At 52.0% G+C, this 15774-nt stretch overlaps 1 protein-coding gene across 13 annotated transcripts in view; it reads right to left on the reverse strand.

Annotated features, from left to right (window-relative positions):
• ZMIZ1 (zinc finger MIZ-type containing 1) overlaps positions 1–15774 on the reverse strand; it is a 410316-nt gene that overhangs the window by 15498 nt on the left and 379044 nt on the right. For 12 of the 13 annotated variants that reach the window (XM_077350898.1, XM_077350892.1, XM_077350896.1 and 9 more), the window contains one exon: positions 13972–14219. In XM_077350898.1, the coding sequence (XP_077207013.1) occupies positions 13972–14219 (248 nt within the window). Of the gene's footprint in view, positions 1–7437; positions 7512–13971; positions 14220–15774 lie in introns of those variants that run through there. The other variant, XM_077350903.1, reaches the window with a different exon arrangement.

Below are 15774 nucleotides of genomic sequence, written 5' to 3' on the forward strand. Positions count from 1 at the left end.
TATTTCACCCTCTCTCCTTGGGTCGTGTTGTGGAGCACGGTGATAAATGATACAACGGGAAGATGCAGAAGAATGACTTAGTGACTCCTCGCCTGCTAAGCTAGTGGGGATAAATATTTAAGTTCTATTATGCAATCTCCTTCTACGTGAAGTTTGCCTCATCATACATTCATGGACTTGTAACCTTAAGAAGGTGACAAACGTTTAGAACAAGCACTATCAGATTTTAAGCAAGATATACCAGAAGCGGTGGCCTTTGATCAAGTTACATGACCAGCATCCCGCAGAACAATGACATCAGCTCCACTTTCTTAGATGGCTGCTCCCCTTTCTCCTCTTCCTCTTCCCGGGTGGTCATCTTGGACCTTCATCCTTTAAAGATTCCACCAGCATGTGTGGGCCCCCAAATGATACCTTTTCTTCCACGTGGGGTCACACACACACTGCTCCACTGGCAGAAAACTGCCCATACCATACATTCCCCATGAACCATGTCTTGTTCTTTATGGGCTACAATGGTTTCCACAGAGAGTGATCAAAATGTTGAATTTGCTTCCAGAGGAATAAATGGCGTCCAAAGGGGATTAGGTCGATTCCTAGAGAAGACTACCAATGGTTACTAGCCCTGGTGGCTGAGGGGAACCTCCACGTTTAGAGACACTAAATCTCTGAATCCCAGAGCCAGGAGGCAACATCAAGGGAAGGCCTTGGCCTCTGTGCCCTGTTGTTGGCCTTCCAGAGGAACTGGTTGGCTACTGTTTGAGACAAGATGCTGAACCAGATGGATCATTGGTCTGAGCCAGCAGGGCTCTTATGTTCTTAATAAAGCCACCTGTGCCGGTGCAATGTCTCTATATATCCTACATAGTATCTTCTTCATTCTCCCTTCTAACTGTAATTGTGAGGTTGTATATGGAGTAGGCACGGGTGATTCAGTTCAATGCTGAATCAGGTACTTTTCAGACCAATCTGAACTGCCCATCCCGGAATTTAAACGATCCAAATCAGTAGTGAGTGAATCGCACCTTGGTGATGATTTAGCCCATTTAAATGCATACTCTACCCCTCTTTCTAAGGCGGTGGTTGAGGAGGCAGGAGGAGAAATTGCGTGCCAACCACCTGATAATGACAATCACGCTGCTTCCTAACGGGGAGGAAATTAAAGAGAGCAGGCAGTGCACCTGTCACTATCAGTTGTTTGACCGAATCCGAAAAAGTGAAAGGGTATTCATTTATTTATAATTTAATTTATATCCCGTCTCTCCTGACTAAGTCGTCTCAAGGCAACTTACAACAATAAAAACGATTTGGATTCGGCCCAAATTGTTTCGGGCCAAATCCAGAAAAGTACGATTTTTTTTGCGCACATGCCTAATATTGTGGCGCCCTTGTTGCCCCCCCTTCTGGACTTGGTGGTAGGAAATGCCCTCAAGCCACCCCTGTCTTGATGCTGGACTCCCTTGGCAGTCTTCCTTCCAAGTGCTCACCAGGGCAAGTCCTGCTTCACTCGCGAACGGACAACACCAGCCGAGTCTGAGCTACCTACAGAAGGGCCTTTCAGACTGACAACCCATAACCATCTGTAAACCGCTCCGCGAGAGCGGACAAAGCAAAAGGGTAAGGCCTATGTGGGAGGACAAAGGGTCAGGGTGAGTTGGGATAAAAACTTGAAGGGGCCTGGCCCCTTGGCCCGGCCCTGACAGTTAAGCTGCCAGTCGGAAGGCGGTGGCCGGTGGGGGGAAAGCTTTGGCGTGGCCCAAGGAACAGGTCCACATTGGGCCGTGCCGAGGCTGGGGACTTGGGGGGGGGGGCTTCGGAGATGTGGTGGCCCTGCTCCTTGGGCCGCGCGAATGACGGAGACTCTCCGGGGGAGGGGGGAGCTCCGCCACAGCCAAGCATTCTGCTGAGGGGCTGCCACCGCTGCCGCCACCCACCCTGGCCTGGGAAGTGAGGCCTGCAGCTTCCCCCAGAGCTGTGGCCTCTTCCCTGCTGGAACAGCCAATGATCATGAGGTCCAGGCTGTGGGTCTGGCAGAGCCTCCACTTGAAGAGGTTTATGGTGGAAGAGGGTGGGGTGCTGGCGGCGGGAGACAAAGAGCAGGAAAAGTCGCTGTAGAGCAGGCTGTGTGCGGACATCCCTGTGACAGCGGGGTGCTTCTGCCTGCAAGCTTGCTCGGAGAGGCCGTCGCCTCGCCAGCCTTGCCTAAGTGACTGCAGCTCCACAGCCTGACAGAGGGACAGGAGCAGCGAGAGCCACATTGTGTGCTCCCACCAAGGCAGAGAAGAAGAGGAAGAGGAGGAGGAGTTAGGAGAGAGAAGGAAGGAAGCTGCCGCTGCTGCTACAGTTGCTTTTTATTCCGTCTGTCAGAGTCACTCTCTCCGCCCCCTCTGGGACAACTTGGTCGTTTGGCTGGTTTTGCATGGCCAAAGCAAAGAGCAATCTGTCAGGATGGCACCTGGTTGGGGGATGTCACTCCTCCCTTGGGAATGGGGCTGGTTTAGGCGGGATAACTGCCTGCTTTCCCGATATCGAACAGTCTTGACTTCAGATGTTTGAGTATTCAGATCTACTTCCAAGTAAAGCTTTCTATAGAAGCCTTGTTGTGAGTTTTCTCTGCCTCTGACACAATCCCCTCGCAAGAAGGCAACTGCGCACGCCCCCTGACCTGCCAGACTGGGCGCTGGTCCTGATCCCGTGAAGAGTTATTTTCCGCTGAATGCCTAATATGGCAGTGGCAGCGAGCGCCCACTCCCCGCCCCTTTATCTTTCCGGCCCTCCTCTTTTGTTTGAAAGGTAGCGGGGCGGACCCATACATCACTTCAAAGTGCTAGTATGTGGGACATTATTAAATGTGCTAGTATGTGGGACATTATTATATGCAAATTCCGCCAGGGGCAGGAGCGATATATCGAGTTATTCTGTTGGTAGTTCATGAAGCATTGCAAGTACTGCTCCAGAATCTGATTGACCTGCTCTGTTTCGCCGTTAGTGTGTGGGTGGCCCCTGCTCCACCCCCAGCAATCTCAACATTGCCCTCCATAATCAGGCAGTAAACTGTATGCCCCTATCTGAAAATAACCTCCCTAGGAAGGCGTGGAGTTTTATGACATGCCGGTGGCTCCCACCGCTCCAGCACCCTCTTCCCCAGCTCAGCCAGACCACCAGCACCAGTACCCAGCAGAACAGGTGTTCCATGTGAAATTCGATGGCTCCCCGGAATATGCAAACAATTCTTTGCTGCAGATGGACGGTTTCCGGGCTGGTTGGCGGGCCACTTTTACTACCGAAGCCGACCTGATCTGAATCTTCAGCAACAATCTGGAGGGGTGAGCGAAGGAGTGGTGGATCAACCAGAACACCCGGGAGCCCCAGAGGCAACCCAGGTGAGCCCATTCTGCGAGGCCATGACACTTTGCGAGATCCTTTCCGAGAAATGAAGGCTTGGGAAGTGCTGACCTAAGGCAGAAGGGGCGCCCAATGTTGGGAGTATGTCACTGACCTCTGCTCCCTGCTGAAGAAGTTCAGGACACTGAACGAGGAGCAGAAGATCCAGACCTTCCACCTCGGCTTGTATGGGGAAGGGGAGGGGTAATCCCCCTTGCTATCACGACTTGGTGGAAGCTTTTCAGAGAAGCAATGTGACCAGCTGCCCCCCCTCCCCCCGTCCCATGGACTGTGCAGTAGAACTGGTGCTGGGGCGATGCTTCCCAAGGCCAAACTGTACAACATGAGTCCAGTGGAGCTTGACGAGCTCTAAAAGTTTATTGACAAGAACTTACAAAGAGGTTTTATTTGCCCGGCAACATCCCCAATGGCGGCCCCTATTCTCTTCGCTAAGAAGAAGGATGGGACACTAAGGCTGTGAATAGACTACTGAGCTATTAATGCTGTGTCAAAGGGCCTACCCCCTGCCCTTAGTCAAAGACTTGCTTGGGAGGCTGGGGGAGGGGAAGATCTTCACCAAACTGGACTTGTGGGAAGCCTACTATTGGGTCCGGATTGCGGGATAGTTTGAATATCTCGTGATGCCGTTCAGGTTTAGCGGCTTTCCCGGCATCTTCATGAATGTGATTAGTGAGGTTTTACATGATCTGTTGTACCTGGGGTGGTGGTGGTTTTACTTGATGACATTTTGATTTTTAGTCAAATGGAGGGGGAGCATGTGGAGTTAGTGAGAGAGGTTATCAGAAGGCTAGCAAAACACAAGTTGTATGCGAGGCTGTCTGAATGTGAGTTCCATCGCCCACAGGTTGATTTTTTTGGGCTACTGCGTTTTGGCCAAGATGGACCCATCAAAGTGACGGCTGTGCTACAGTGGAAGGTTCCCTGGACCAGGCGCCAGTTGCAATTCTTACTTGGTGTCATGAATCCCTGACCCCCGTTTCAAATTGGAGTCTCCTGATCTGTGGCCATAAAGTCATAAAACCCTTTTGGTTCCTTCACCCTCCTCTGCATTCCAAAGCGGCTTGCTGCCAGACGGTGTTATCTTTTCTTGCTCTCATCCGGCCTTGAATGACCTTGTACTGTCTGCAATGTATGAAAACTTCAGCCCTCTCTACATCAAAGCTGGGTCCCGCTGGGAACCAACGGACTTTTTCGCCTTGCACCTTCCTGCCTAGGTGCCCCCTTGTTCCCCTCCCCTATTTCGACTAGTGTAAAAGACCCCTTGGGTTTGTTGTTCTTTGTCTCTGCCAAGACGTTTGATTCAATGAACTTTGCTTGCTGTGTCTTTCAGTACAATCTTGAATGAAGGTTTTCCTTTTGGATTTCACCAACCGATGATCTCGATGTTCGACTTTGTCAAGCTGCTGTAGAGGGTTCTTCTGCCTGGTTCCTGACAAGTTTGCAGAGACTAGCTTACCCCCTGTAAATCCTCAGCACGAAGTGCCTTGCCACCCATGACAGCGGCCCTGCAAAATGATTCAGGGACAGATCCCCTGGACAGCTGAACGCGCGAAGAGGTGCCGTCAGTATCAACAGAGCTGGCCCAGAAGGGTGCTGTGGACCGCTGGGTGCCAGGCCCACATCTCCGATGGGTGACCAGACACTGGGGCCTTTTACCCACTGGCCGGAGAGTGATTTGGACATGCCGGTTAACTCCCTGCTGGGGAGCTGATCCGTGATGGAGTGGACGGGACCTGGTCTACGGACCCTGGTGGTGAATCGGTCAGCCAATGTCCTGGATAGCAACTCCACGTGCTTGCTCGCTGAGTGCGACCCCTGCAAGCGCCCACCGCATGACCTGACCGCCGAGGATCTGGAGGAAAAGGACGACTCCCTGGATTCCGACAGATTGCAGGGGGGAGGGGAAAGAAGCAGGTGGTCTACCGCAGAGACATCGATCAGATGTTCTGGTACATGGAGGAGCAATGGTGAGAGATTGGATCTTAATGGCGGGCCGGGTGGAATCAAAGCTGGTAGACTACAAGCAAAATTGTGGACGTCCATAGCTGCTCACCTGAAACCATCCCGACAGCCCCCAACGGGGAAAACCCCGGCACGCCCATCCGCTTCCTAAAGGGACCACCGCCGTCAGCAAGGTCTTCCCTGGAGTGCGAGGACAAGGGCCATTTTGCTGCGTCGTCCACCATCCAGGCGTCCGCAAAGAAAGTCCCCACCAGTCGGTCACAAGACGAAAGCCACTCCAGACCGTCTGAAGGTGGGTGACCGCTCCTCCCAGAAATTGGGTAAGCTAAGCGAGTTCTTCACACCTGTTTGTGTGCCCGAGTAGCCAACCTGGGAAGCTCTGGAGGTGGACAACTCTGAATCAGTGCACTCAACAGACTTGGAAAACGAAGTCAGTCTGCCCAGTGGGGTGCCTCTCAGCAGGCCTGACCAATCGGAATGCCGGCGCCCCCACGAGTATTCTTCCCCCCATTCTCCTTCCCGCAGTACTAATCAATAAGGACAACGCCACTAGGATCAAGGTGCAGGTTTGTGTGGACTCAGGCTGTTCCACTTCCCGCATTTGGTCCAACCTGGCCGAGGCCCTGTTGGCGGGGAGTGAACCCCTGGACAAGCTGATCCTTATGAGGCAAGTGGATGTGTTCCTGGTGGGGGGGGGAGAAGGCCATTACCCACACCACTGCACCCCTGGCTTTAAACATTGGGCCCCATTGGAAGAGCATCTCCCTCACAGTGGCCCTGATGGTGGGTTTTTCAATTTTACTGGGAATATACTGGATGGAGACCCACCACCCCATAATAGACTGGGACAAAAAGGAATTGAACTTCAGCCACCCCAACTGCTGCCTCCACTTTTGGTTTCAAGGTCTGGGGGAAGGGAAGCCCACAGCCATTGCTGGGTCTCTGGTACCTTGGAAGGCCTGCCCTTTGTTTTTAAGCCTGTGGCCACAAGCCATGGGGCTCTATGGGGAGGGCACTGAAGATGTTCCTCCTGCTGGAGACCTACTGGAGGCTTTCTGAGAGGAGGAGTGCGACCAGCCTCCCCCCCACTGGGCTACTGACTGCAACATTGAGTTGATGCCTGGGGCGGTGCTTAACATCAAGCTCTACAACATGAGTTCCACAGAACTGGCAGAGCTCAGCATATTTGTAGACAAAATCTTCCAGAGGGGGTTCATCCGGCCAGCTACGTCCCCAATGGCCACCCCTGTGCTGTTGACCACAAAGAAAGACAGCACACTAAGACTGTGCACAGAGTATTGGGCCATCAACACGGTTTCCAAAGTGAATTCCAAAGTCCCCCGCGCCCTGATCAAGGATCTCCTGGGTAGACTGGAGGAGGGGAGAGGATCTTTACTAAACTGCACTTGAGGGAGGCCTACTACTGGGTCCGGATTCCAGAGGGAGATGAATGGAAGACGGCTTTTAACACCCTCCTAGGGCAATTCGAATACCTTGTGATACCATTCAGTCTCAACGGCTCGCCTGACATTTTCATGAATGTGATTAACGAAGTCCTGCATGACCTATTGTTCCGGGGGGGGGGGGGTGGTTGTTTAACTTGATGATATCTTGATTCACAATAGGTCATAGGGGGAGCACATCTAGCTGGTGAGGGAAATGTTAAAGAGGCTGATCAAGCACGAGCTTTATGCAAAACTGTCCAAGTGTGAATTTCACCGTCCCCGGGTGGACTATCTGGGGTACTAGGTCTCAGCCGCCAGAATCCAGATGGACCCGGCCAATGTGCGGGCATTGCTTGACTGGGGGATGCCAAGCACTCGCCAAAAGCTGCAGTCCTTCCTCGGATTCTCTAATTTCTACTGTGACTTCCTCGCCTGCTACTCCCGGGTGGCTTTACCTCTCAAAGACTTACTCAAAACTAAGAGAAAGGGGGAGCAGGAACGGTACCTGGGGGCGGGATTGGATTCGACACCAGAGAGTGGGAGGGTATTCGCAAAGCTAAAGAGGCTGTTTACCATGTAGCCTATTCTGGCCCACCCAGACCCAAACAAACCCTTCGTGATCCAAATAGGTACCTCAAATTCAGCAGTGGGTGGGGGCTTGCTCCAGAGGGGGGAGGATGGAAAGTTGCGGCCTTGCACCTGCAAAAAAGAATTGGGCCATCTGGGAAAAAGAGGCGGCAGTGGTCAAAACGGCTATCACGGAGGCATCTGTTGGAGGGGCCAAGAAGCCATTCAAGGTTTGGACGGACCATAAGAATCTCAAGGTCCTCCGGAAGCCATGCCACCTAAATGCCAAACAAATCCGGTGGGCGGAGTTTTTCACCTGATTTAACTTTTAGACTCTCCCACATCCCAGGAACGACCAACTTCCTGGCTGACGCCCTTTCCCACATGTATGCTGATGAGGAGGGGCAGGGGCAGCTGGTGGACACTGTCTTCAACCTGCAGCAACTAGGGCTAATGGTGCAAACACAAAGTCAAACCAAGTCGAGGGGATGTACTCAAGCCCGCGCTCAAGGGGGAGGACCTGGCGGAGTTGAGAAAGGTCCTAGTGGACGACCCCATTCCTCCTTCCCTTGCCTTCGAATTGCCTGAACATCAGGTGTTGTGGTACCGGGGAGATTGGCCGAATTTCGATGGATTTTATCACGGACCTTCCCCCCAGCGCAGGGAAAATGGTGATTTGGGTGGTGGTGGACGTGTTCTCCAAACAGGCACACTTTGTCCCTTGCACTGGCTTGCCTTCTGCACAGAAGCTGGCTGAGCTATTCCTAGTACAGGTGGTGAGACTCCATGGGTTCCCATGCAAGGTGATCAGCGACTGTGGGAGCCAGTTCATTGCCTGGTTCTGGGGGGCCCTATTGGACCTGGCGGGGGTAGTGCAGGGTTTCAGTACTGCCTACATCCCACTACAAATGGCCAAACTGAGAGAGTGAATCAGGTCCTAGAGCAAGCGGTGCATTTTAAACTATCACCAGGAAGATTAGACCCAGTTGCTCGCTCTCGTGGAGTATGCATACAACAACGCACAGCATGTGAGCACCAGCAAACACCCCTTCGAGGTTGTCCATGGTTTTGTGCTTTCCTGTGTTTACCGAACCTCCTGGATAGGTATTGCCCTCCAGGGTTGATGAATGGGCGACAAGGGTTTAGGAGGCTTGGGGGGAGGTTTCAAAGCCCCGGGGAAGGCAAAGGATACCTATAAAGCTTGGAGAAAAAGAGACAGCTCTCACCTCCCCACACCGTGGGGGACATGGTTTTCATCTCCACAAAACACCTAAAGAATAGAAGGCCCTGTAAAAAGCTCAGTTATCAATTCATGGATCCTTTTAAGATCACTGAAATAATAAATCAGGTGGCCATTAGAGTTCAGCTGCCCGCAGCCTACAAAAAGGCACACCCAGTTTTCCATGTCAGTCTGCTTAAGCGGGCCTCTCCCCCGGACAAGGTCCGGGAGATGTGGGGGGGGGGGATGTTTCGGAGTTGCTCTCCAAAGCGAAAGCAGATTTCAAAATCTGGGTGGACAAGAAGCGCCAGCCAGCCCCCCCTACGCAGTGGAAGACATGGTATTTATTTCCACCAAATACCTAAAGAATAGGCGGTAATGCAAAAACCTGAGTTATAAGTTTGTAGGACCCTTCAAGGTTGTGAATGAGGTTGGGTTGAAGATGGAACTGCCCACCTACTACCGAAAAGTAAACCCAGTCTTTCATGTGAGCCTACTAAAGCCTGCTCCCCTGCCGTAAAAGTGGCATCCATCTCACCCCCCTCCCCCTCCGGTCATGGTGGGGGATGAAACCCACTACGAGCTGTCTGAAGTGGTGTACTCCTGGGTGTCGCGGAAACGTCTGCAGTACCTCATGGCTTGGAAGGGCTTTCCAGACTCTGAAATTGAGTGGGTGGATACAGACGATGTCAATGCCCCAGTGTTGGTGAAGAAATTTAATGAGAAGTTTTCACACAATCCTAGACAGTGGTCCCAGGTGCGTAGGGAGGGGCTTCGAGGGGGTAGAGTGTCATGAACCCTGGGTTCATGTTTCACCTGTGTTCTCCCAGAGACTCCTGGGCTGTTGGCCATAAATCCATAAACCTCCTGTTGGTTCCTTTCCTCTCTTGCATTCCAAAGCATCCCTCTGCCAGAACCCCTTATTGCTTCCTGACCTTGCTAAGCGCTGTGAAGTCTCAACACTTGTAACTTTTTAGATCAAAACAGGGGCCAGATGGTTCTCTTGAGAACCATTGTATTTTTCCGCCATATGAATCCCTCATCCCCCCTCCTTTATTCAACCCCAGGTATAAAAATCCCCATGGGGCCATTGATCCTTTGTCTCTGCCAAAGAGTTTGTTCATCGAACTTTTCCTCTTGATGTCTTTTGTATATGTCTGCTGAAAAAACATTCCTTTTGGATTTCGCTACAACCGTGGTCTCGGGGAATTGCTTGTTCAAGTGACTTTACTTGGGTGTCTTCCGCCTGGTTCCTGACACTGTCTCACAACCTCACTGGCAGTCTTCAAGCAAAGGTTGGATACACACTTTTCTTGGATGCTTTAGGATGCTTAGGGCTGATCCTGCATAGAGCAGGGGGTTGGACTAGATGGCCTGTATGGCCCCTTCCAACTCTATGATTCTATTATTCTAACCTGTGGTGCACCACTCATACGAGCCAGACCCAGGTGCTCTGGTTCCTCCAGTTCTATGTCTGCTGCCCAGCTGGGGTTGATCCGGTAGCTGCTCGCTGACAGCATGCCCAGTGACAAGCGCTCCCCTCCAAGGTGGATGTGTACAGTGATGGCCACCTGCTAGTCCGGACAGACCATCTCCCCATGGGGCGCCAAGAAGTCCCTCAGCCATCCAGACATCATCTGTGAACCCCACATTGGTCCTCGGAGCTGTAGCAGAGTCCATGACATTCCCAGAGAAAGTTCTACCCTGATCCGGGTGCCCTGCAACCTCTGGGTGCCACTGGGCATAAACGTCCATCACTGCTCGCTGGGTGTTCTCTCTTGCCAATGCAGGGCCACTCTCTCAATGAATGATTCCTCCACACCAAGGAGTGCTAAATTCTCCACCAATTCGTCATCCTTGCTTCCGTGCTCCAGGAACGCTGTTTCAAATGCAGAATATACCTCTAGCTCCCTGTCCGCTGCTGCTGCCATGGTCAGGAGGCGGGCAGTTATTAAAGAGAGTAACAGGGAGGATGAGAGCTCGCAGTCAAACTGTTACGTCTGACAAAGAGTGCTTGCACTCGAAAGCTCATGCCCTTTGTTGGTCTTAAAGCTGCTACTGGACTCTGATTTTATTGTGCTCCTTCAGACCAACACGGCTACCCATATGAATCTGTTAGGAACCTGGCATTTCACCAGAAAGTTGGTTTTATTGAAGACTAGAAATTAAGCCCGCTGTATGAAAAATACAGCGGGCGCTAGCGGTCAGTGGATGGGCATGGGAGGCCCCCCCCTCCCGGGACCTGAGGGAAGGAAAGAAGGCAGGCAGGCAGGCAGGCAGGCAGAGAGAAAGGGACAAAGAGAGAGAGAGTGAGAAAGTGAGAGAGAAGGGGAGAAAGGAGAGTAAGCAGGAAGGAAGGCAGCCAAGGCAAGCAGGTGGAGTGGAAGGTTGATGGGGCAGGGGGGGGAAGGGTCCACTGGGCGGGTGTGTGGGGGTGCGAGTTGGGAAGGGTGGGCAGTGGGAGAAGAGTTTGGGGGGGAGGTAGCGTGGGTGGCTAGTTGTTTGGGGTGGGAAAGCAGCAGCGGAGCATGGGGTAGAGATGCGAGGAGGGGCGGCGGGGAAAGTGTTCGGCAGAGAGAAGGGTGGGTGGCTGGTTGTTTGGGGCGGGAAAGCAGCGGTGGAGCACAGGGTTGAAGTGGTGGCGGAGCGTGGGGTAGAGAAGCGAGGGGCAGCGGCGAGGAAAGTGTTTGACGGAGAGAAGGGTGAGTGGCTGGTTGTTTGGGGGCAGGAAAGCAGCGGCAGAGCACAGGGTTGAAGCGGTGGCAGGATTGAAGCGGTGGCAGCGGTCATGGAGCGCAGAGAAGAGAAGTGAGGGGGGTGGCGGGGAAAGTGTTTGGCGGAGAGAAGGGTGGCTGGCTGGTTGTTTGGTGTCTGGAAAGCGGCAGCGGAGCACGGGGTTGAAGTGCCAGCGACGGAGCGTGGGGTAAAGAAGCGAGGGGGGGCAGAGAGAGAGAATCCGGCAGAGAGAAGGGTGGCTGGCTGGGTGTCTGGGGGTGGGAAAGAGGCAGTGGAGTGCGGGGGCAAAGGAAGGAAGGTAAAGACAACGGGGAAGGGTGGTAGTAAGGATGGTGGGGGGGAGGCAAACTGTCAGCCCGGTTGCCCGAGCCCCCCCCCCCAGGGCCGCCTGGCAGGTTAGGCCGGGAGTCTGCCTACCTGCCTCGTTGGCGGACAGCCGCATAATGGTGGCTGTCGGCTGAAGGCGGCCCAGGTTGGGGGGTGGGCAGGTTGAGTGGCACTTCGCGCCTCCTGACTCGTCAGTCTGGGGGCAAGGGACCTATCATTGCCCCCCCAATCCCGGACCAAGCCCTCTCCCACACCCCTTACTGTTTTATTTATACTGGTCCCGCGGAGCGGTATAAAGATAGGACACACAGACAAGTACTCAGCTAAGGCAACACATAGAACAGGAAAATTGACTGCAACACTGCTCCTAGATTGGAACCAGGTTTTATTGGAACCTGAGTAGACCCTTCAACAGGAGAGCCAGAAAACCTTTTCCGAGGTGAAGCGTTTGAAACCAGCTAAGTGCTAAATGCAGGAGCCAGCAGGCTGAACCATCTGTTCATGCTTTAACACTTCAAAGCGGAGTACCGGATCCCCCCGCTTGGAGAGAGGAAAGAAAGGGGGGAAGGAAGGCAGTGATGAGGGCAACTTATGTTTTTAACACCTCTAAGCGGAGCCCGCCTGGAGAGAGGGAGAAAAGGAATAGGGGGGAGGGAGAAGCAGGAAGCTCAGAGAGGCACCTGGGTGGAACGGAATGAGCACCTGACAGCTCACTCATGTTTGGTGTATGGTCTACTAAGACTCCCAGATCCTTTTCACATGTACTACCGTCAAGACAAGTCTCACCCATCCTATTGCGATGCATTTGATTTTTCCAACCTAAACCCAGAACTTTACACTTTTCATTATTAAAATTAATTTTAACCCAGTTTTCCAGCCAGTCAAGATCATCTTGTATCCTGATTCTGTCTTCTGGTGTGTTTACTACCCCTCCAAGTTTAGTATCATCTGCAAATTTAATAGGCTCCCCCTCTATTCCTTCATCCAAATCATTTATGAATATGTTGAACAACATAGGGCCCAGGACAGATCCTTGAGTCACTCCACTCATCTCTCCTCTCCAAGATGATGATGAACCATTTACAAGCACCCTTTGGGTGCGATTTGTCAACCAGTTCCCAATCCACCTAACAGTAATAGGATCCATACCACATTTTACGATACTCCGGCTAGCAAGATCCTGGACCTTTTTACTTTGACCTTTTAAAAACTATTTTTCATGCTTGTGAGTTTAAACTTATTACCGACAGCAGTGATTAAAGGTCGCTACACTAAAACAGACTTTGCACGTGCTTTTTAAAGAAACCTGAGTTGGTGGAACATGTTTTGCTCTTCTGTGAGCAATATAACTAAGTTAGAGAACGGTCCATGAAGCCCCTTATGGGGGAGAACATGACACATGATCCCTTGACAAGATTTTGATTCTTGATCAAAATCATCAAGTAACTGAAGTTATTGCAAAATTTCTTCACCTGATCCTTTTTAAGCCAACCGGGAACTGAAATACCCTTTCTCTTAACTTCATTAAGAGCAGCAATGATTATGCATTTCCAGCATTGTTAATATGCTGACCTGTACACTCTCCCTTTATGCTCACAAAAGAGGTCGATTTTTTTCCGATCTCCCTCTCGGACTCCCTTGGTTTTTCTGAGGATCCACTTGCCCACAGAGGCACAAATTTTGGAGGCGCAGAAGAACTGCAGAGGGGAGAGCTGCTGCATGGGAGCTAGGCCAATGACTATTTCGTACATTATTGTCCTGCTTTTCCCCCAAGGAAGGTGTACAGCATTTCCATAGAATCATAGAATCATAGAGTTGGAGGGGGCCTTCTAGTCCAACCCCCTGCTCAATTTCCCCCTTTCCATCCAGGTAGGTTAGGCTGAGCGCGTGTGACTAGCTTCAGGTCCTTCAATGAGCTTCCAAGGCGCAGCACAGATTTGAACCTGAACCTCCCATGTTTTGCTCTGATAACCCACAACCCTGCCTCCATGACTACCACGTATTTCTCTGTCAGCCTTGAAAGAGATCTCAATGTTCTCTTTGGTGTTAGAGAGACACTGGGTTCTTCTGCATTCTCTCTGTCATTGTCTGTGTGTCCTTATTTCCTTGGGTGTGTGGTTCTTTTCCACATGTGTATTGCTCTCTCTAGTGGCCCATTTGATATTACATTGTTGCATGTCTGGCTTATCTCCCTGAATATTTAAACAGGTGGTTTTTATGTAAATCAACCACTAGAGGGAACAAAAAATGTGCAGAGAGGAAAAGAAAAGGAATTAACTGGGGCACACAAGTGATAACATTTTAGCTTACCTTGGTTACTGTATTCGCTGGAACTGGTGCTCCCTGGCGGAGGTGGAATTGATGGGTATGGTGACGGGCCGGGCCCCAGCGCTGCGATCATCTCCATCACATTGGGCATGATCATCTGGCTGGGACTCATGGTTTTAAACCTCTTGGAAGGCATCCCATCGGGATCGTCTTTGATGTGAATGTCAGACTTGATTGGCACTGGCCTCCAGCTGCATGTTGGGTCGATTGTGACTTCCTCAAACTCTGAGCTGTCAAAAACAAAAAATAAAAAAGTTCTCCAGAATGTTGCTTGGGCTTTTATGCAGCACAGTTAACGGAAGAACTGATTTTCCTAGTGGGTTCAAGTCAAAAAGAAGGAAAAGATCTTCAAAGATAAGGCAACAGAGGCAAAGCCAAGCTTTTCTCAGCTTTCTTTTCTTCTCAACTTTTTTACCATTGAGAAACCCCTGAAAAATTCTCCAGGCTTCAAGTGGCACAACTATGCAGAATATGGGTGGGAAGCAGAGCTGGGTACACGACCACCCAGGGGCCTTCCCACTCCCTCCAGGCCCATCACTGGCCATTTTGGGAGCGAAGGTGGCTTCATATAGCCACACAGAATCACAGAATCATAGAGTTGGAAGAACCCTCATGGGTCATCTAGTCTAGTGGTCCGCAACGTTCCGGTTGCCGCGGACCGCTGCAACTGAGTGGCGGGAGAGGGTGGCCCGGGGCCCCGCGCACGCATGGCAGCCCCAGCGTAAACGCGCATGCGCGGACTGCCGCACATGTGCTTTTGCGCCCGGCAGGGGTGCAAAAGCGTGTGCGCGGCAGTCCACGCATGCGCGTTTGCGCCGCCGCCATGCCGGCGGCCGCAGCTCCCGATCCCTCCAGGCCACCAGCAAATCGGCCGCCAAAGCGGCCGATTAGCTTGCGGCTCGGCAAGCTTCTCTTCCCCCCCCTCCCGAAACAAGAAGCTTGCCGAGCCGCGAGCTAATCGGCTGCTTCGGCGGCCGATTTGCTCACGGCCTGGCGAGCTTCTCGCTTCGGAGGGGGGGGCGGGAAGAGGGAGCTGCGGCCCAGCGCCGAGGCCTTCGCAGCCCGGCACCGGGCCGCAGCCCGTGGGTTGGGGACCACTGATCTAGTCCAACCCTCTGCATTATGCAACTCACAACCGATCACTCATCCCCTGTAACCTGCCACCCCCCTGAGCCTTCACAGAATCAGCCTCTCCGCCAGATGGCTATCTAGCCTCTGTTTAAAAATTTCCCGAGGAAGTCTGTTCTATTGAGAAACTGCTCTGTCAGGAACTTCCTGATGTTTAGACAGAATTTCTTTTGAAATAATTTCATCCCATTGGTTCTGGTCTGTCCCTCTGAGGCAAGAGAGAACAATTCTGCTCCATCCTCCATATGGTACCCTTTTAAATCCTTGAAAATGGTTATCAGATCCCCTCTCAGTTGCCTCCTCTCTAAGCTAAACAGACCAAGCTCCCTCAGCCTTTCCTCCTACGCCTTGGTCTCCAAACCCCTCACCATCTTTGTTGCCCTCCTCTGGGCACGTTCCAGTTTGTCAACATCCCTCTTCAACTGGGGTGCCCAAAACTGAACACAGGACTCCGAGGCCGAATCAGAGCAGAGTTCAGCGGTACCATCACCTCCCGTGATCTGGACACGATACTCCATTTGATACAGCCCCAAATCCCATTTGCCTTTTTAGCCACTGAGTCACACTGTTGACTCATGTTCAATGTATGGTCTACGAAGACTCCTAGATCCTTTTTGCACATGCTACTTCCATATATGGTCATATAACGTGATCAAT

The sequence above is a fragment of the Paroedura picta genome, chromosome 8, assembly GCF_049243985.1.
Source record: "Paroedura picta isolate Pp20150507F chromosome 8, Ppicta_v3.0, whole genome shotgun sequence".
NCBI classification, from domain to species: domain Eukaryota; kingdom Metazoa; phylum Chordata; class Lepidosauria; order Squamata; family Gekkonidae; genus Paroedura; species Paroedura picta.